Below are 22,400 nucleotides of genomic sequence, written 5' to 3' on the forward strand. Positions count from 1 at the left end.
TTTTCTTTTACTTGTCCAATATATTAAAATTAAAATTTTCTATTTACTTGTCCACCTAAGTAGACTAAAGAGGACTAAATTTTGTTTTCAATCTTACTCTTATCACGAAGTAACTAACCATTTCTCCAATTTATTGAAATCTTAGTAATCAAATTCAGATAAATATGTAATTTAACAAAATATATACTTATCCTACAAGTAAATAGGAATGGAGGGAGTATGCTGAAAAACTGAATCCGATTATCATGCCTCCCAACTTCTAGAAAACTTTTAAAAAGAAAAAATGGAGAAAACGTGAAGGCAAATAGCCACGTGTCCTGATAATTTGACCGGAAGAAGAGGGCAAAATTAAAAACAATCGGTAACTACCCAAAACAGACGTCACTAAGAACGTCACGCTTAGGACTTTTTTTTCTTAATTTGAACTCCTTAAAAAATCCCATAAATGTGACTAAATAGTGACAAAGTCCCGCTTTAACAGAAAGACTCCTACTCAACCAAGCATACACAGAAACAAATGCTTGAGAAAAGGATCGGGCTTCAAATCGTCTAAAACTCTTCCTTCTACCTTGTTCATCCACACGTAGAGAACATGCACAGCTGCGTAAGAACAATAGCGTTACGTATTAGATAATAATTATGTGTCTAACATTTTTTATTTTTTTTAATAATCGTTAATTAAAAGGAGACATTTTTCTCAATTTTTTGTTATAGCTATTGCAGCCGCTGAATCAGTCATTGGACTAAGAGAAATAAGGTTAGATCGCTCGTATTCCTCATAATACTACATTAGTTTTGTAAGTTGATCGGAGGACGGTTCGAGACGTGAATTAATTTGCATCGACGATCGAGACTGTAATTGGACGAAAAAAAATAAAAGTAGAAATCGTTATTAAGTGATAGTGAATTGATTTTTGTTTGAAATGGCGGCGTCAAATGGAAGTGAGTACTTTGAACTTATATTGATTGCTGTTAATATAAATTTTGTAGTGACATTTTCTGATTCTTTTGATAATCTTGAATTAAAAGGAGACATTTTCTCAATTTTTTTGTTTTGTTGTAGCTATTGCAGCCATTGGACTAAGAGAAACAGGCTAAGATTGCTCGTATAAGAGAAACAGGCTAAGATTGCTCGTATTCCTCATAATACTACGTTCGTTTTGTAAGTTGATCGACAGGACTATCGAGATTGTTATCAAGTGATAGTGAATTGATTTTTATTTGAAATGGCGGCGTCGAACGGGAGTGAGTATTTTGAACTAGATGTGGAGGCACAGAATGAGAGTTTCGGTAGGCGTTCGAATGCGGAATCGGTAGCGGAAGATGAACAGGAGTTGATGTGGGCGGCATTAGAGAAATTGCCTACACGGAAGCGAACGAATATGGCTTTGGTGAAGCGAACAACGGATGAATCTGATGATAGTGTAGGAGGAAAGACTGATACTGTTGATGTGAGAAAACTTGATCGGGATACACGTCAACTTGTTGTTGATAGAGCAATGGCTACTTCTGAACAGGATAACTATAAGTTGCTTGCTGGTGTGAAAGAGCGTCTCGATAGGTATGATACATTCTATCTGTATTAATTGATGTTGCGAATGTGTATTTAATTTTGTCTCTACATGAATCTTATGTAATTCATATTTCTTTGGTTTTTGAGTTATTTTGACTAGTTTAATTAATGCAACAGGATTTTACTGCTGAAATGTGTTTCATTTAATTATCTTCTTTGATTCATTTTAGTTGAAGTTACCAGCTTTATGAAACTTTTATGAAATGGCACCATGTTAGGTGCAAGTTCACTGTAGGACTGAGCCAACCTGCGTTTGAGTTGGGCTAATTAACTAAACTCTTGCTGAGCCAAGTTCAATTGAGTTTTACTACAATTCAGTCGAGACTTTTCTCTAATATAGATTAATTGATTTATTAAAAATAATACAAGATTTATGTTAATTTTACTTCGGAAATTAAAGTCGGTTAAACCATAAATTCTGCCGAGGGTCTACTGGAAAAAATATCTCTACTCCCAAGTAGGGATAAAATCTGCGTACACTATACCGTTCTCAGACCCACTTTATGGGACTTCACTGGGTATGTTTTTGTGATTAAACCAAAAATAAATGAACAATCAAGCAATTTACACTAGACAATTTGAATTACGAGAACTTTTTTTTTTTTCAAGACTCGTCATCTTTGTTTGTTCATCAATTACGAGTAAGTTTGCTAAACATAGTTAACATAACTATAAAGTAATCTTGAAGTTGTAATGCTATAAATATTATTAGATTACATAAATAAGAAGCAGGAAAATTACTAGGACAATTTTATAGTCTATGCATCTACGTAGAGGAAGATTTATCATCACACGAAACAAAATATATGTTGAATTCCAATTTTGTTCGAATGCGCCTGAATTTAATATATAGAACATTAAATCGAACTTGCAAAGCAAATAAAATAATTTCTTTTACAAGATTGACCTTCATTAATAATTCTAATTCTTGACTTAAAATCTTGAATTACAATGCAGGTCACCAATAGAGTACATCAATTTATGCCACTGTTGCTAAAGTTCTATTTGCAAGAAAAGTCATTGCGTTTATTATTCACTTTTATTTTTATTTGATATGATGAGACATGAGTTAAGATTTATATGGAGAAATGAGTTTCATATAGCCCCGTGCCAACTCCAACTAGTTGGGATTGAGACTAGTTATTATCATAAATTCGTAGATGGCATAATCTTGAGGAATTAATCATCGAAGCGGTAACAGTTTGTGCAAAACTTTTTTTTTTTTTTTCAAATGTAAAATAGCGATTCCTATTATTCTTTTTGCTAATTTTCATAACTAGCAATACTATAATTCATAGCGAATTAATAACGGCTTAAAATTTGCATTCCGGAAAAAGAGTGGGATTGGAGATTCCTAAACTTGAAGTTCGATATGAGGATATAACAATTACAGCAAATGTGAATGTTGGCTCCAGAGCTTTGCCTACTTTGCTGAATTCATTCCGTGATGTCTGCGAGGTAAACCATTTAATCCTGCAACTAATTCTCTATGTTATTCTTTTACCTTAGTCTTTAGTTTATGATAGTTTCTCTAAATGCATTTCATGAATTCCAGAATATATTGACTGGACTGAGGATATTCCGTCCTAAGAAACACTCTCTTACCATTTTGAATAACGTCAGTGGTGCTGTAAAACCTGGGAGGTAAGTTTTTTTTTTTTTTTTTTTTTTTTTTTTTTGGATTTCTTACTTCTGATAACTGCCTTGTGTATGAAAGAAGCATTGTTGTTATGTTGGTAGCTTTTAGTTGGATCCGTTTTAGTTACTACTCCCTAAAGTGGCGGAGTCAGGATTTTCACTAAGGGGTTCAAAATATAAAAAAGTAAACATACGAAGAAGCCAAAAGGGGTTCAATATCTACTATATATACATAAAAAATAATTTTAACCATGTATAAACAGTTTTTTTTCCTCCGGAAGGGGTTCGGATAACCCCCGAGCCCTATGTGGCTCCGCCCCTGCTTATCTATTACTCCTCTCAGTTTAATACTAATATTTGTTTCCACCACATTAATATCTCTCCATATTTATAAGTAAGGATAAAAGTGGAAACACACAACTAATTATATCTTGATTCTTTAAAATGACAACTATTTTGGACCAAATCTATTTTTAGTAAGAATGACATATAAAATGGACCAGAGGAAATATGTATTAACAACATACTTAAAATTTGTAATTACTAACACGTGCACTGGAAGTCTGGAAGGTTATTTAGCCTGGATATGATGTGGCTGGTTGATAGAATCGATAGTTTGAGATGCTAGAACAGAATAATCCGCCGTTGGTGAGGGGATCACTGTATGACTAGCTAGGAGCAGTAACACGTAGTAAGCTGGAGACTAATTCATCCAATAATGTAGGAACAGTCGAACTAGCCAAAATCTGGTCCCCACACTCCGTCAAGTTCACTGGGATAGGATTCATAGTGGTGATGTTTTCTTTGAAAGCAGTTACTGGCTTGATCAATGTTGGACACTAATATGTACAATGCTGCACCTTCTGACTATTTACACTACCTATCTAACAGAAAGAAAAGAAATATCTACTGAAAGTGAAAACAGCTTAGTACTAAACATATTCAAATATAACAACTTATAATTAGTAATTTGACTGCAAGAAAAGTCGCATATTATGAATCTTTGTTTTTATTGCTCTTGCTAGGATGACACTGCTCCTGGGACCTCCTGGTTCTGGAAAAACTTCATTGCTTTTAGCGCTTTCGGGGAAGCTTGATAAGGCCTTAAAGGTCAGTACTAGCCCATCTCTTGTATGCCCTTCGGATTGACTCTGAGTTCTTCTGAAAAGATTCCTTGATGCTATAAGCTCTTATATTAATATATACATCTTAGATCAAGATAATTACTCTCAGTGAAATGTTTAAATCATATTTATCTCAAATATCATTTGGTGGAACATTAGTGGCTCCAACTTCGAAAATTCTTAATTGGCCTTATAACATACGTCACCGAAATTCTGTGTAACCAAGGCCTAAAGGTAAGAGTTCTGGGGATATAGCAAAAAGAGTAAATAAGAATAACTGAGGCTTTTATTTTTCCATGCTTTGCTGAAAACTAATATATGAACTGTTACTTATTGGAATGGAAATTTTACATCATGATGATCAGCACGAAGTTTTGATGTTAGTTAAAGTTGAAGCATTTCTTCTCCATGCTTATTGCTTCTTAAATGCTGGACTTCTACTTTAAGTTCTAGAAGTTACTAGAGATTTTATATAAGTGCAGAACTACGTGTTTCTATTCAAATTAATGTACAAGTGGTGATGCTTTCTTTGAAAGCAATCACTGGCTAATCCACTTCATGTTTGCTCTTTGCTTTATTGATGTTTTATTGATAAATTAAGTCAGAATGGTGAAAAGTTTAAGCTTCTGATTGTTACCATGGCAATATTTTCTAGTCCCTTAGTTTTTCTGGGGGAAAACAAATAAATCCTGATCAGATACTAAGTGTTTTGTTCACTTAATTTGAGGGTTATATCTTCTCTATGATTATTTGCTGCATTGTGCCTACCTTTCTTACTGGCACCATTTATTTAATATATCTCCACTTCACTTTACTTCTTTCAAGAGCACCTGGAGACATTGTGTTACATTGAATTAAAATAAAATAAAAAGAATACCAAATATAATTGCATAACTCTTTGTTTCAGAAAAGAGGGATTATCACATATAACGGACATAAGCTAGATGAATTTTGTGTGCAAAGAACTTCAGCTTACATAAGTCAGACAGATAATCATATCGCTGAGTTAACTGTAAGAGAAACTGTAGATTTTGCGGCTAGATGCCAAGGTGCAAGTCAAGGTTTTGCAGGTTTGTCTAAACATTTCCACTATATGTGCTTGATGAATTCTCCTTTTATATGGCATGGGTTTCCTTTAAAAATTTTGGTTACTTGTGCAGATGTCTGTCACAGCTTTCCCGAAATCTTTCATATTATCATTGTGATAAGAGTATCACTTAGAAAACAGATGTATTATGCTGCACAATTAAGCTTGCTGAACCATGTCATATCATTTTGCTATATATTTTTCTTAATCTGGTTTTGTTCTCTCTGCATTTGCATGTACTATTATTAGCTGGCTTTGAAGAAGAAAAATGAACTAGGCAGGGCACATTCTATTACTTGTGGTGAAATACGTTAGGAGTCTTAGCTAATTCCCTGCCACATGCAGGGCACATTCTATTACTTAGTAGTGTTAAGACTTAAAAGCATTAAGTTTCCAGATAATATCTTTCCTAATCTATTTTACATCCATAAGAAAACTTCTTCACTTGATTACAAAAATTATGCCTGATTTTCTCTTGAAGTTGCAAAAATATTTAGAGCAAAGGCAAGTATGTTTCTCGTCATGTATTTAGTGATTGATATATCTCCAACTTTGCCTGCTTATCAGAGCCAATTAAGGTTTATCTAATATGACATAGCATGTTTTATTCCCAAACCTGCCCTGTAAATTTCTTTTGCAGATTATATGAAAGATCTTGATCGTCTAGAGAAGGAAAGAAATATACGTCCAAACTCTGAAATAGACGCATATATGAAGGTTTGATTTGAGTTTCTCTATCTTCCAGGCTAGTTCGCTCATGCTATATGGTTTCTTATGGAGTTTTATGTCATTTTCATGTTGGTACTTGTTGCAATCAATAACTGGTCAGGCATCTTCTGTTGGTGGTAAGAAGCACAGCGTGTCTACAGACTACGTCTTGAAAGTTCTTGGTCTAGATATATGCTCAGATACAATAGTTGGCAATGACATGATGAGAGGAGTTTCAGGTGGACAAAGGAAGAGAGTTACGACGGGTATCTCTCTCTCTCTCTCTCTTAAATAATTCTGGTTGTAACGGAGCAAATATCGACTCCGTAGACCCTTCATAATGGTGTTAATTGTTAGGCAGTACAAAGATAACCTATGCATAAATTTTGTTTGTCTGTGGGGTGACACGTTTCCTTATAATAGTTCGGGTGCTTGAACTAGGTGAGATAGCCTGAACACAATATATAGTTTCGAGATTTTCCCTTCAGACTCTATTTTCTGGATGTATGAAGTGAAAGAAACGTGGGTACGTGGAATTTCAGCTCCAGATGATAGAGCAGTTGCTAATAATGGTTTCCATACACAGGAGAAATGATTGTCGGGCCCAGGAAAACACTTTTCATGGATGAAATATCGACTGGACTTGATAGCTCTACAACATACCAAATTGTCAAGTGCTTAAGAAATTTTGTTCATTTAATGGACGGAACTTTGATGATGGCTCTTCTTCAACCTGCACCTGAGACTTTTGAATTGTTTGATGATCTGGTATTACTCTCTGAAGGATATGTCGTGTACCATGGTCCCCGAGCAGATGTTATTGAATTCTTTGAATCATTAGGATTTCAATTGCCACCCCGTAAGGGCGTTGCAGATTTTCTTCAAGAGGTACTCTTCATTTGGTGCTTTATAGACCCAAGGTGCATTTGGTACTTAAATTGGTCTCTTCGCAGGTTACCTCAAGAAAGGATCAGGCACAATACTGGGCTGATAATTCCAGACCATATGAATTCATTCCTGTTCATGCAATTGCTGAAGCGTTTAGAAACTCCAGACATGGTCAGGAGTTAAAATCCTTCCTTTCTATTCCATATGATAGATCAAAAGGCCATCCTTCAGCTCTAGCTACAACGAAGTTTGCTGTTCCCAGGTGGGAGCTCTTTAAAGCTTGCTTCTCGAGAGAATGGCTTCTAATGACTAGGCATAGTTTTCTTTATATCTTCAGAACATTTCAGGTATGCTTCTAAGTTTACATTCTTTATACCAGTCTGATTCACCTTCTTTCGTTTTCTGCCTTCAATTTCAAAATTCAAACTTAACGTAAAATGAGACATATCGTTCCTTTTTTTTTTTTTTTTTTGGTCTTAGTATTGGTCTTTTCATAAACGACTCATCATTTACACATATTAGCTTCTATTTTCAACTCTCCAAGCTGGTCAAACAAGACCATCTAAATTAGATAGAAGGATTTCTCAAGCAAATTCATAATGCATTAGAGGAAGAGCCAAGGATTTGAAGTTTATGGGTTCTACATTTGCATAGAATACAATAGTTCGTTTTAATTGTTGGGTTGGAGTTTATACCTATTTAATAGATTTTCTAATACAAATATAGGTTCTAAGCAAAAGCTATTGGGTTCGTCCAACACCCCTCTGCCCCTGAATGCATGCCCATCGTGAAGTTCTAAGATTGAGAACGTTAGAGAAGAAACTATCAGTGTATTTGAGCTGGTAGGGAGTTCAAGTCTCAACTGTACCTCGTATTCAAGTATTCATTTGATCCTTCAGGCCTGTATGACTTCTATAGGATGGTGTGTTAGGATTTGAATCCCAAATCCGACCTTTGTAAGCAGGTTCCCAGGAAAGATTGGAGGGTCACAGCTGGACCACTTAAATACCAACCTCCTTAGACAGAACCTACTTACGCCGTGATGTAAGCGAAGAATAAATAGCACACACAGATTTATAGTGGTTCACCCTCAATGTGAGAGCTACGTCCACGTTGCTGCTGCAGATCTTATTAAAGAAGAAATATTACAAGTGTTTACAACACTCAACCTCACAACCCCAATCCCAATTACACTCAAGAATTTTACCACAGAAAATTCTCTCAAAGACCTTCTCTTACTTAGGCCTTTCACTAAGAGTATTTCTCTTAGATTTTTTTTCTCTCTTGGGATGTGTATAGCAAATGATCTTAATGATATCTTACAAATGAACCATAAGCTACCTATTTATAGGAATGAATTTCCTATGATGAGGTAAGCGCTTACATCACGACTATCATGAGGTAAGCGCTTACATCACGACTATGTGAACAAAAGAATTGACTTGTTTGGCCAATTCCACACCCAACAAATCTCCCACTTGAAGACTAATTTTAATTTGTCTTCACACTTTGATCGATGCAGCAGTTCTTTCCTAGTTTCATACTTCGTGCAGGCCAACTGAAGCTGAGCATAGCTTCAGTTTGTCTATCGTCACTGCCTTTGTCAGCATGTCTGCTGGATTCTGACTCCCTGCGATCTTCTCAAGCACTAGCGCTCCATCTTCCAAAGCTGATCTAATGAAATGGTACCGGAGTTGTATGTGCTTCGTTCGAGCATGGTAGACTGGGTTCTTTGCCAAATGAATGGCACTTTGGCTATCACAATATAGCACACTTCCCTCGTGGTCCTGATCCAATTCCCGCAAAAAAGATTGTAGCCACATCATTTCCTTTGTGGCCTCCGTCACAACAACGTACTCAGCCTTACAACTAGAGAGAGCTACTATCTTTTGCAACTTGGAAACCCAAGAGATTGCAGTACCTCCGAAGGTGTAAACATACCCGGATGTGCTCTTTCTGCTATCAATATCACCACCGTTGTCAGCATCAACATACCCTTGCAATCCTGTTTTTGATTTTCGGAAATACAGAGCTGAACTCGAGCTGCCTTTCAGATATCTGAATATCCACTTCACAGCCTCCCAGTGTTGCTTTCCCGGATTGCTCATAAATCGGCTGACAACTCCCACTGCATGTGCAATGTCTGGCCTTGTACATATCATTGCATACATAAGACTACCGATTGCAGATGCATAAGGTATCTTGTCCATCTGCTTTTTCTCATCCTCGGTTGTCGGCGACTGATCCTTTGACAACCGAAAGTGTCCAGCCAAGGGAGTGCTGACTGGCTTGGCATCATGCATGTTAAACCTTTTGATAACTTTCCTCACATATTCTTCTTGTGAGAGTTTGATGCCCTCCTTGCTTCGGTCGATTCTCATCCCAAGGATTTGCTTTGCAGCTCCCAAATCCTTCATTGCAAACTCTTTCGATAACCCTTTTTTCAACCGATCAATCTCCTGTAGGTTTGCTCCTACGATTAGCATGTCGTCGACATAGAGTAGCAGTATCATGTACGAGTCTTCAAATTTTTTGAAGTAACAGCAGTGATCTGCCTCGCACCTTGAAAAATCAGCTTTCTTCATAAAGCTGTCAAACTTTAAATACCACTGTCTTGGAGCCTGTTTTAGTCCGTACAGACTCTTTTGAAGTTTGCACACCAGATTCTCCTTTCCTTTGATTTTGAATCCCTCCGGTTGTCGCATGTAGATTTCCTCGTCTAGATCACCGTGAAGAAATGCAGTTTTCACGTCCATCTGTTGCAGATGTAGATTTTCCTTTGCTACCAGCCCAAGAACAGTTCTGATAGTCACCATCTTGACTACGGGAGAGAAGATCTCCGTATAGTCAATGCCTTCTTTCTGTTGAAATCCCTTTGCAACCAGCCTTGCTTTATAACGCTTGCTTCCATTGGGTTCTTCCTTTATCCGATAAACCCATTTGTTTTGCAATGCCTTTTTATCCTTTGGCAACTCGGATAATTCCCATGTATGATTTGCCGATAGTGAATCCATTTCATCCTTCATTGCCAGCTCCCACTTAGTCGATTCATCGACTTGCATTGCTTCTTCATAACATTCCGGCTCCCCTCTATCAGTGAGTAGAATGTAGTTGAGGGATGGAGAGTACCTGTGAAGCGGCTTCCTGATCCTGGATGATCTACGCAGCTCTGTGATTGGCGTCTGTTCATTTGTTTCAGAATCAACACTTTCAGCAGCACCTTCTCGGATTGTTTGTTCCTCTGCCTCGGTTGTACCTGGCTGCGGCTCAGGTGCCGGAAAGTCCCTCAAATCGACTATTTCCGATTCCTTGTCCTGACATTCTGAATTCTTTTGCAGCTTGTCTTTGTACAGTACCTCTTCGTTAAAGACAACATTCCTACTTCGGATGATCTTCCGATTTTGTTCATCCCAAAATCGGTACCCAAGCTCGTGTCACCATAGCCAATAAAGTAACACTTCTTTGATTTTGGATCAAGCTTGCTTCTAGCCGTATCATCATTATGAACATATGATAAGCAACCGAACACTTTCAGAAATGAAAGATTTACCTTCTTGCCACTCCAGACTTCTTCTGGAATTCTGAAATCCAAGGGAACTGACGGTCCTCGGTTAATTAAGAAGGCCGCGGTATTGACTGCATCTGCCCAGAATGTCTTGGGCAGTCCAGAGTGTATTCTCATACTCCGAGCACGCTCGTTCAACGTTCGGTTCATTCTTTCGGCTACTCCATTCTGTTGCGGCGTTCCAGGAATAGTCTTCATCATCTTGATCCCATTATCGGCACAGTACCGTTTGAAATCACCATCAGTGTATTCTCCGCCGTTGTCGGACCTCAAACACTTCAACTTGAGGTTTGTTTCATTCTCGACCATGGCTTTCCATCTTTTGAATACACTAAACACATCGGATTTATTTTTCATAAAATAAACCCATACCTTCCTGGTTGAATCATCAATGAAGGTCACGTAGTAGTGTGATCCTCCAAGGGAGGGTACAGTGGTAGGTCCCCACACGTCTGTGTGCACCAATTCTAGCTTTTCGACCTTCAACTCTCTGCCTGCACTTGAGAAGCTTACTCGCTTTTGTTTTCCGAGAATGCAGCTCTCACACGTATGAAGGTCCACCGTCTTCAGCTCCGGAATTAAGCCATTTGTCACCAACAGCTTCATCCCCTTCTGGCTGATATGCCCAAGCCGACAATGCCACAAATCTGTCTTCTTTGTGTTGTCAACCACAGCAACAATATCACGACAGCTATCCGTCATGTAGAGAGTGCCAATCTTCTTTCCTCGGCCAACTACCATAGCACCTTTCGCCACCTTCCAAGACCCATTACCAAAGTTGAGATCATATCCCTCATCATCAAGCTGACCTACTGAAATCAGGTTTCGCATCAGCTTTGGAACATGTCTAACTTTTGTAATCTTCCACGAGGATCCATTTGACATCTTCAAATTAATGTCTCCCGTGCCAACAACGTCTAGCGGCTCTCCATCGGCTAAATAAACTTTGCCAAGATTCCCAGCCACGTAGTTTGTCATTATATCATGATGTGGGGTGGTATGAAAGGACGCTCCTGAGTCAAGCACCCAAGAGTCTATCGGGCTGTCAACCGATAGCAACAACGCATCGCCAATGTCTTCCGTAGCAACGTTGATTCCAGCCCCCTTGTTGTCCTCCTTCTTTGGCGCCCTGCAGTTCTTCTTGAAGTGACCTGGTTTTCCACAGTTCCAACACTCATGTGTTCGTCCTGGTCTGGATTGACCCCTGCCATTCCTTGACTTCGATCTGCCCCTATTTCGGTTGTAGTTTCTGTCATAATTTCTGCTTCTGTTTTCAACATTAAAAGCAGAACTCGTCGATGCCTCTCCAGAATCTGTCCTGCGCACTTCCTCAGCAAGGATACGATCCCTAACATCGTTGAACTTTAGTTTGTCACTGCCGACAGAATTACTAACCGCTGCTCTCATTGGCTCCCAGCTATTTGGTAGGGATGCCAACAAAATTAGAGCTTGCACTTCATCATCGAAGTCAATTTTTACCGATGACAATTGATTTACAATGGTATTGAATTCATTTACGTGTGCAGCAACATGAGCATTTTCCATCATCTTTAGATGAAATAGTTTCTTCACGAAAAATACCTTATTATTTGCCGAAGGTTTCTCATACATGTCAGACAATACCTTCATCATATCTGCGGTGGTCTTCTCCTTTGCCACGTTGTGAGCAACGTTCTTCGACAGGGTCAGCCGAATGACTCCCAGAACTTGTCTGTCGAGGAGATTCCAATCTGCTTGCTTCATCTCCTCTGGTTTCGGACTCAGAGGTTCATGAAGCTTTCTGCCATATAAATAATCTTCAATTTGCATTCTCCAGAACGCAAAATCTGTACCATCGAATTTACCGATGTCGTGCGTCGTACCATCTTCGCCTCCCATCGTTTCTAAATCACAACACAACCTGTTGCTCTGATACCAGTTGTTAGGATTTGAATCCCAAATCCGACCTTTGTAAGCAGGTTCCCAGGAAAGATTGGAGGGTCACAACTGGACCACTTAAATACCAACCTCCTTAGACAGAACCTACTTACGCCGTGATGTAAGCGAAGAATAAATAGCACACACAGATTTATAGTGGTTCACCCTCAATGTGAGAGCTACGTCCACGTTGCTGCTGCAGATCTTATTAAAGAAGAAATATTACAAGTGTTTACAACACTCAACCTCACAACCCCAATCCCAATTACACTCAAGAATTTTACCACAGAAAATTCTCTCAAAGACCTTCTCTTACTTAGGCCTTTCACTAAGAGTATTTCTCTTAGATTTTTTTTTTCTCTCTTGGGATGTGTATAGCAAATGATCTTAATGATATCTTACAAATGAACCATAAGCTACCTATTTATAGGAATGAATTTCCTATGATGAGGTAAGCGCTTACATCACGACTATCATGAGGTAAGCGCTTACATCACGACTATGTGAACAAAAGAATTGACTTGTTTGGCCAATTCCACACCCAACATGGTGCACAATTCCATATTCAGTATAGAAGGTGGGGTGTATAAATGAAAGCTTCCAAGAAGATGTCATTTGGCCACTTCCCATTTTTCAAATGATTTGGATTAGTACATCGAGTTGTTTCTTAGACACTGTAACAGTCCCTGCATCAATAGCTTATCATTTTCAGCATCTCTTTAGAGTTGTTAGTCTCTTAATTTTGATGTATCACAGATTTTTCATACATATGTTTACAGGTTGCTTTTGTTGGATTCGTAACATGCACAATGTTTCTAAAAACACGGATACATCCCACAGATTTGGTGAACGGCAACTTATATCTTTCCTGCTTGTTTTTCGCTCTGATTCACATGATGTTCAATGGATTTTCAGAACTGCCTATGTTAATATTTCGCCTCCCAGTATTCTATAAGCAAAGGGATAATTTGTTTTATCCTGCATGGTCATGGGCCTTCTGTAGTTGGATTCTGCGTTTACCTTACTCTGTAATTGAAGCTGTCGTATGGTCTTGTGTTGTGTACTGGTCTGTAGGTTTCACACCTGGTGCTGAGAGGTATGTTCTTTTTCTTCTTCTTGTATTCTCTTGGATAATTGGCGTATTCGGTTATTTTTTCAGCAGACATATAGACAAGGCTACGTTAGATTATTTATCCAATTTATATCTCCTTTTAAATGTTCCAGGTTCTTCCGCTACATGTTTGCCCTCTTTGCAGTACACCAGATGGGAATGGGTCTTTTTCGATCAGTAGCTTCTATCGCACGAGATTTAGTTATCTCAAATACCATTGCATCAGCTTGCCTGCTCGTCACATTTTTATTGGGCGGTTTTATTGTGCCAAAAGGTAAGTTTGCACCTTTCTTTTGTTTTTAACTGGAATTCATTTAATTAAAAGGGGGTCTATCCTTGCAGCAATGATCAAGCCATGGTGGGTATGGGCCTTTTGGGTTTCACCATTGACCTATGGACAACGAGCTATTTCAGTTAATGAATTTACTTCCACAAGATGGATGGAGGTGTGCTCTCTATACCGCGGGAATACTGGATGTGTTATTCATAGACCAAAAAAAAAAAAATGGAATGAACAATTATATATTCTAGAAGCTTAATCAGTTGGACCATTTAAATTGAAATTTTGTAGAAAACAACCATTGGAAACGTTACTCTTGGGAATTCCATTCTGCAATCGCACAGCATACCAACAACCAATGATTGGTATTGGGTGGGAGTAGGTGCTTTATTGCTCTACATTTTGTTCTTCAACGTTATTCTGGCTCTAGCCTTGGCTATTCTCAACCGTAAGTATATTGAACTCTTGTATTATAGATTTAGAAATTGCCAGCATATTGTTGCCAGTAGTTACTAGATTTTATTTTTCTCTTTTTGTTCTTTCAGCAATAAGAAAATCCCAGGCAATTGTCTCACCAGAAGAAATTGGTCAAAAATCAGCATCAGATGGTAAATTATCGCCTCTTTCGTGGCTGAATGGAACGTGTACTTCTTACTCATTTCCAATAATATTTTTGACAGGAAGTAGTAAGAAGTCTGAGTCAAATGGGGACGCTGGCCAGGAGATGACTCAAAAAAAGGGGATGATACTGCCATTCCAACCACTGACAATGACTTTCCATAATGTCAAATACTTTGTTGACATGCCAAAGGTATCCGTACTGAAGAATGTGTTTACCTGTACATGTTGAATCATATCATATCTAGCAGAAAACATGCACTTTTTCAGGAAATGAGTTCAGAAGGAATACCTGAAAGGAAGCTGCAACTACTGTCAAATGTTAGTGGAGTATTCTCTCCCGGTGTTCTTACCGCATTGGTTGGTTCGAGTGGAGCGGGAAAAACCACATTGATGGATTGCCTAGCTGGAAGGAAAACTTCTGGATATATAGAAGGTGACATTAAAATATCAGGATACCCCAAACAACAGCAGACTTTTGCTAGAGTTTCAGGATATGTTGAACAAAATGATATACATTCTCCTCAAGTCACAGTTTTTGAATCCCTATGGTTTTCTTCTTATCTGCGTCTTCCCAAAGAAGTGAATAAGGAACAAAGAGAGGTAGTTGCAACCGCCTTCAGCTTTTACTTTTTTATCCTCTGAACTTCAATATATTCTGATTGATCTTTGGTTAAAATGCTAAAACCTATTTGACTTTCTTATTCTGCAGGAGTTTGTCAAAGAGGTAATGGATTTGGTGGAACTTAACTCTCTAAAGAATGCTTTGGTAGGCATGCCTGGCAGTTCTGGCTTATCAACAGAACAAAGAAAGCGCTTGACAATTGCAGTGGAACTTGTGGCAAATCCTTCCATAATTTTCATGGATGAACCTACATCTGGGCTTGATGCACGAGCAGCAGCCATTGTAATGCGAACTGTTCGGAATACTGTAGACACTGGCAGAACTGTTGTTTGCACTATCCATCAGCCAAGTATCGATATTTTTGAAGCATTTGACGAGGTATGTAATCAAGGTATCTCTATAATAGATAATTTAAATGAGGTGCGCCAGGGCATCCACTCAAGTGATGTTACAACATGCAGCTGCTTCTTATGAAACGCGGAGGACAAGTGATATATGGGGGAAAGCTTGGGGAGAAGTCGCAAACTATGATTGACTACTTTCAGGTACATGCTTGTGCGTCCATCATTCATTTAGTACAATTATTCCAACTGTACTAGGAAAATGATTTTCAAAAGATATAAGGTGTCCTGTACAACTTTAAAATTGAGAGAAAGAACCTTCTAGCCTTTTTCTTGGTGCAGAGGTGTGGGGGTGCCTCACTGATGTTTATCCGCATTGCACTGCTTCGCTCTCATATTTAATCTTCAACTAGTACTACTAGGTTAATTATATCAAGTAATTTCATTGTGGTCTGTATATATATTGTCCACCTGTTGTACAGTTGAAACCTGTTTGTACCTATAAACAAACAATTAGATTTCAAGTATATGACGCATAGTTCCTATATTTTGGTTAATCACTTTTCTAAAGCTATTGTTCATGCTGCACGTGTTTGTGAATATATTTTGCAGAGTATTCCTGGGATACCCCCAATTCCTAGTGGTTACAATCCTGCAACCTGGATGCTTGAGATAAGTACGCCAGCTGCTGAAGAAAGAATAGGAGAAGATTTTGCAGTACTATACAGAAATTCTGAGCAGTTCAGGTGATCTTAATAAATGTCTTCATCGCCTGACGTGTACTATTTATTGCTCTCTTCCTTTTTCCTTTATTAACAATTTTGTAGGACTTGTATCTTTTTTCTAAAAATAGGGGGGTGGAAGCTTCAATTAAGCAGCTGAGCGTCCCGCCTGAGAACTCAGAACCTCTAAATTTCACCACCATGTACAGTCAAGGTGCATTTTCACAGTTTAGGCTCTGTCTCTGGAAGCAAAGACTTGTATATTGGAGAAGTCCGTCCTATAATGCTGTTAGGTTGTTCTTCACAACATTGAGTGCTCTGATTCTCGGTTCTATATTTTGGGATGTCGGTTCGAGAAGGTAACTTTTCTTTTATGAAATATCTAGAGCAAATTATTGGATAATTCTTTCAGTCTCTATAAAGCAGACACGGGTGGTCAATTGTTATTCCCAATATAGTTGTGGAACAACTTCCCCTACATACTATTTGCTGGGGATTCTTCAAGAAGGATAAATGGGAACAATAGAAGGGTCGCTATTCTTTTTCTTTTTATTAAGGATATAGAAACAACGTCTATGGACAAAATGGTTGAATTGCCAGATTGAAAGAGCAGAACTATGCAAAATAACACAGGTTGAGAAAAGAAAAAAAGAAAAAAAAAAGTAAACTAGCAATTAGGACCGTTCCTAGCACCATTAAACGATAGGGCTAAGATTAAATGCAGGATTGGATGTGGAGATGTCACTACAAGAAAATGGTCGAAACAGAATATGAAGACATGTAGAAACAAATTCACATACTTGTACTTACTTTAGGAAATACATTTTATGAGTCAGGTAAATTCCCAGAACAAAATGCACAAATATCTTCTAATCCTGGGGACAGATAAATGGAGAAGCTGTCACTCTATATCACTTCTGGAGATTTTCTTTTCATTCACTCTCTTATTTGGGTCAAAGGGAGTATAGTCCCACGAGTGGGGTTTGGGGAGGGTAGAGTGTACGCAGACTTTACCCCTATCTTGAGAGGTAGAGAGGTTGTTTTCAATAGACCCTCGGCTCAAGAAAAACACTCCAAACAGGCAGAAAGAAAAAATAACAGAAGTGAAGAAGCCATGTCAAAGCATATGAAAAAAAAAAAGGGAACAGTAACTGCAAGAAGTACAAGAAACAATAGATAATAACAAAAATCGAATGACAAGAAACTACATGAGTAATACTAAACTACTAGCGAGACAACACTCTACTACCTACTAGCCTTCTACTCCAATCTGTGCCCTCCACAACCTCCCAACTAAGGTCATGTCCTCGGTAAGCTGGAATTGTGCCATGTTTTGTCTTATCACCTCTCCCCAATGCTTCTTCGGCCTACCTCTACCTCTCCTAAAGTCATCCATAGCTAACCTCTCATACAGAATGTGCTAATACAGAAAAAGTGAAAGAGGTGAGATCAGGCAAGGTGGTTTAAGGTGGGTTGTGAAACGGAGGTGACGAAATCTTATATTTTGAGTAGGTAAAGCTGAAGGAATAAGTTACATGAGTTTCGTCTATCATCATCATATGTTTCTTCCCTCGATTAATTTGTTATGGATTGCTCTTTTGTATACTGTGTAAGTCGGACAGGCCATTGTAGTTTATAAGGTTTTCCAGTTTCCAAATTTGGAGTAATGGCTATTGATTCCATTAACATTAGAGCGTTTATTGTACCAGTTTTCTTCACGATTCCTCAAAACAATTAACTGTGATGGTACACTTGAAATGATTCCACAGGGACTCAACTCAAAATTTGTTCGTTGTTATGGGTGCGCTTTATTCTTCCTGCTTGTTCCTGGGGGTCAATAATGCTTCTTCTGTACAGCCAGTAGTCGCCATTGAGAGAACAGTTTTCTACAGGGAGAAGGCTGCTGGAATGTACTCTGCCTTACCATATGCAGCAGCTCAGGTTAGCCCATTCATATCAAGTGCATCTTAATTGCTTCAATTTGCAATAAGTATAAATATTATGTTGGTGTTTTAAACTACTCAATAAGAAGCCACAATGAACTGGTTTTAGAAAAAAGATGATGAGATTGATTACTAATATAAAAAACCTTCTCCTCTTTTGGCAAACAGGGGCTAGTCGAAATTCCATACATTTTCATGCAGACCATATTATATGGAGTTATTACATATTTCATGATCAACTTTGAAAGGACTGCTGGTATGAACTAAGGACTCTTATTTTTGATGATCAACTCCGTATTGTCTTTACTCTTGCCTATCCCTAGTTCTTCAAGTAATGGGCTGATCTGCCGTTCTGGTTGGTTTTTTCTCTGGAAAGCGTTCTGCTGTATGTTACCCCCAAGGATTACATCTGCTTTTCTATGGAAGTGTATTTGTCTAACATGAATATCAAAGACCATGGTTGCATATATCATTTTCTGATATTTTACAGGAATGCTTACCATACTATCACTATGTTGCTTTCACTATTCAAAGAAATGCCATTCTTGATAAATTAAGCCTAAATATAGTTCCCAAAAGAAGTGTAATGTGATCTTCCATTCCCAAGGATGTTATCACAGTTTTAGCTAGTCTTGAAAGGCCTGTTTGCTTGCCTTGTGTCAGTCACCCATCTGTTTGTTTTGCAGTCTGCAGCTTATTATGTCTGTTTATTTGATTCATGGATTTGTTTCTTCAGTAATTACTGCAATTTATGTTCGAAGTTTATTAAAATAATCCATGAACATGCAGTAGTTCTTTTTGCATGGAAGTAAGCAATTTAGGTTTGGATTTTACCCAGTGAACATTCTACTTCTCTCTTTTATCTTCTCCTCTCTTCTTTAGGAAACTAGCCAACTAGGTAGCACATTTTGACTTGTTAACCAAGAAATAAAGATGCATATGCAACAAAATAGCCATTGAAGTCTCAGCCCTTCCTATATTGATCAATGAAAATTAGTTGAGGTGTACATCTTTCCTATGACATTACGGTCATCAACTTCAATTCGTGTTAGTTAATATATATCTCTGTTGTTACTCGTTTCAATTTTGATATGTTAATTACATTATTCCGTGTCCTTCCTCATAAACTGCGCTCATAGCAACTAAGTTAAATTCCTTGCTGTTTGTACTTGGTTGTCAGATAATCTAACTCGTGTTTGTATCGGTATGTTGCAGCCAAATTTTTCCTATATCTAGTGTTCATGTTTCTGACGTTCAGCTATTTCACCTTTTACGGCATGATGGCTGTTGGTCTTACGCCAAATCAACATTTGGCTGCTGTCATTTCATCTGCATTCTATTCACTGTGGAACCTCATGTCTGGCTTTCTTGTTCCACTACCTGTGAGTACTATTTTCCTCAGAATACACTCATCATAAATTACCGCAGTTGTGTGTGCGCTTAAGAAAATTACTCTACCTATTTCTTGTCTGCTTATAGTATTTAACTCGAGGACTATTGGTATACATAAGTTTTATTATCTTAAAAAGCAGGTGATGTTGATTTTAAGGAAATAGTAACAGCCTCTTTTTAGAACTGTTATAAAAGAATGGAAATAGAAAAATTCAGCTCAACTTTATAATTACAGTAATTTTCAATAGAAAAATTCAGCTCAACTCTATAAATACAGTGGTTATTATCAAAGGAGGAAGAATTTGGAACCATATTTTGTTTGTCAATTGAACTGTGGCTCAGTGTAGAGGCTGATGCGACCTTTGTTGTATGGGTTCAACTTAACATAGTAACCACTAAAATTTTGACAAATGCTGTATCGAGTTCTGAATTAATAGTTCAAAAGCACAATGAGTTCGGTGCTAAAACCTTAGTAGTTGAACTCATTAGGTTTAAATCTTGGACTTGCCTATGGATTATCGTGTAAGAGCGTGTTTGTTGGATTCTGCAAATCTGTTTAAGTGTAGAGTGCAACTTTTGTTAAAGCCAACTCACGGTTTCCTCCGTTTGGATCTTTTTATGATAACCAGTCCTTTTGAATTTATTAATTTTTCTCTTTTGCATACAGAGCATCCCTGGATGGTGGCTATGGTTCTACTACATCAGCCCAGTGGCGTGGACGTTGCGAGGCATTATTAGCTCTCAACTTGGTGATGTTGAAGAAATTATTTCAGGACCTGGATTTGAAGGCACTGTTAAACAGTATCTGGAGGTCAGTCTAGGTTTTGGACCTGGATGGATTGGGTGGTCAGCTGTCATACTTGTTGCATTTAGCTTGCTCTTCTTCGGTGTCTTTGCAATATCAGTCAAAATTCTCAACTTCCAAAAAAGATGATGAGACATTGAAGATCCTTGGAACTTGGAATGTAACTTCTTCTTGGCACGAGTGGATGGCTGATCTTCAAAGGCTTAACATGAAGCATTCAAAAACTTAGTTTTGTATTTAGAGTATGGATTCATTTAGACAAGTGGAGGTTGATTTGTAGAATTTCTTTGATCAGACCCAATACTACAGAAGTTTACTATATTTGCCTTAGTGCAGGATATTTCTTAGACAGGATTAAAGCCTTTTAGTGCAGGTAGTGCAGGATATTTCTTAGACAGGATTAAAGCCTTTAGTGGAGGGTATTTCTTAGACAGGATTAAACACATGCAATGCTGAAATTTTTAGGAGAATTTCTTTTCATTATCACTCAAATTTCTGAAGGGGATAAGATACCCCTTAGCCTTCACCTTTTGTTGAGAGATGTTTCTTGATACATTAATTAACTCTACAAATTGCATTAATCTACCTTACATTTATTTTGATAGATCAATTGGAATCACAATGTATTTTTTCCTCTTTTAGTAATTGGTCCGTGCTTACGCAGAATAAAGAAATTTGGCAAGTTTTTCTTCTTTTTGTTTCTATTGAGTAGTGTGCATTGGATATGAGAAAGATTAGACGGGAGATCCCTTCATTGCCTATGCTTGAGTTTGGATGCAAGTCTTTAGCAGCGGATGTGTTCCCAGTTCTGTCTTTAATTCGTATTCACTATAATCCTTTTTTTTTTTTTTAATGAAAATGATACATTGCACTAGAATTTACGTTCATTGTCACAAAAAATGTTTAGTATGAGTGTAGTGCTACGTAATTCAGTATTCACTGTTTTAAAATTTTAAATCCGCTTTTGTACAGTCACACAGGGTAACCACTAGTCTACTACAACTCCAATCCTGAAGTGGCATAAGTTGAATTAGCAAGAGTTAATTATCCCATTAAATTAAACATTATGAAAACGAAAAGAGACAGAGAGATCGTGTTATAGATTAAAATGGAAAATTCAAACCAAAAGGCTAGTCTATTAAGCGGGATTCGGGAGAGCCCACTCCACCTATAAACCTCTTAATATTTTTCTTTTTATTCAATGAGGAACAACTGAAAAACAATCGCAGGGGCATCCAAACTCGGTTGAACCGGCTTTTGAAGATTCAAAAGCATAATAACCCGTTAGAAGCAGAGATAGAGCCTGTTTGGATGGGTTTATATCTATAAGCTGCATAAGCTAAAACAAATAAGTTGGGATTGTTGACACCCAATTTTGTCCCTCCTTTATTTAATTTTATTTACTCCGGCCTTCTAAATTTGCTGACGAGCTAAATACTTTATTTTTACTACTATTAATATCGCTACTTTTATTTTCAACATTACGAGCATTACTTTATCACAAATTTCAAAAGGGTTCGTCATCATTTTATTTTCATTAAATTAATTATACTTTATTAAGTCCTTTATTTTCTACATATAAATCATTAATTATCATAATATGTTTTGTACTAGTTATTAAATTAGAAACCCAAAAATAATTCAAATTAAAGGAGGAAAAGGGGCAAAATTCGGATCAAATAATCATCCCACATTATTCCTTACCCGGTCCAGCCCAACCAAATAACTATCCAGCCCAACACATTACCTGATCCGGCCCATTTCCCTTATTCTTTTACCCTAAACCCTCACTCTCTTTCTTTTGTCTCACCAGCCGCCTACCCCATTTCTCTTTCTCACCTCATTCTCCTCATCCACGCCTCTGCACCTCCACACTCCCCTGTCCCCCACGCCTCACACCCACGCTCCTTCCACTTCTCTCTGTCTCCCATTCCTAACAGCTCTCTCATACGCTCCCCTCTCCTCACTCTATAAAGGGAGAGGGAGATTGAACAGAAAGGGGGGAAAAAAGGAACAAGAATCCAGCATTTTTAGAAAGAGAAGGATTACTCAGTGTTTTGAGG

General features: G+C 37.8%; 1 protein-coding gene across 1 annotated transcript; it reads left to right on the forward strand.

Moving 5' to 3' along the window:
- Positions 1-483: 483 nt before the first annotated feature.
- On the forward strand, positions 484-20,986 carry LOC132606183 (ABC transporter G family member 31). Its single transcript, XM_060319572.1, has 26 exons — positions 484-604; positions 715-757; positions 1,064-1,561; positions 2,911-3,031; positions 3,129-3,217; positions 4,237-4,321; positions 5,243-5,405; positions 6,063-6,139; positions 6,252-6,396; positions 6,717-7,018; positions 7,084-7,365; positions 13,280-13,596; positions 13,725-13,885; positions 13,954-14,057; positions 14,183-14,339; positions 14,437-14,499; positions 14,572-14,702; positions 14,780-15,112; positions 15,222-15,512; positions 15,596-15,679; positions 16,088-16,221; positions 16,329-16,556; positions 17,967-18,138; positions 18,309-18,396; positions 19,356-19,522; positions 20,200-20,986. The coding sequence occupies exons 3-26, from the start codon at positions 1,227-1,229 to the stop codon at positions 20,464-20,466; spliced, it is 4,296 nt and encodes a 1,431-aa protein (XP_060175555.1). The 5' UTR covers positions 484-604; positions 715-757; positions 1,064-1,226; the 3' UTR covers positions 20,467-20,986.
- Positions 20,987-22,400: the final 1,414 nt, after the last annotated feature.

This window comes from Lycium barbarum, chromosome 1, assembly GCF_019175385.1.
Source record: "Lycium barbarum isolate Lr01 chromosome 1, ASM1917538v2, whole genome shotgun sequence".
Taxonomy (NCBI): domain Eukaryota; kingdom Viridiplantae; phylum Streptophyta; class Magnoliopsida; order Solanales; family Solanaceae; genus Lycium; species Lycium barbarum.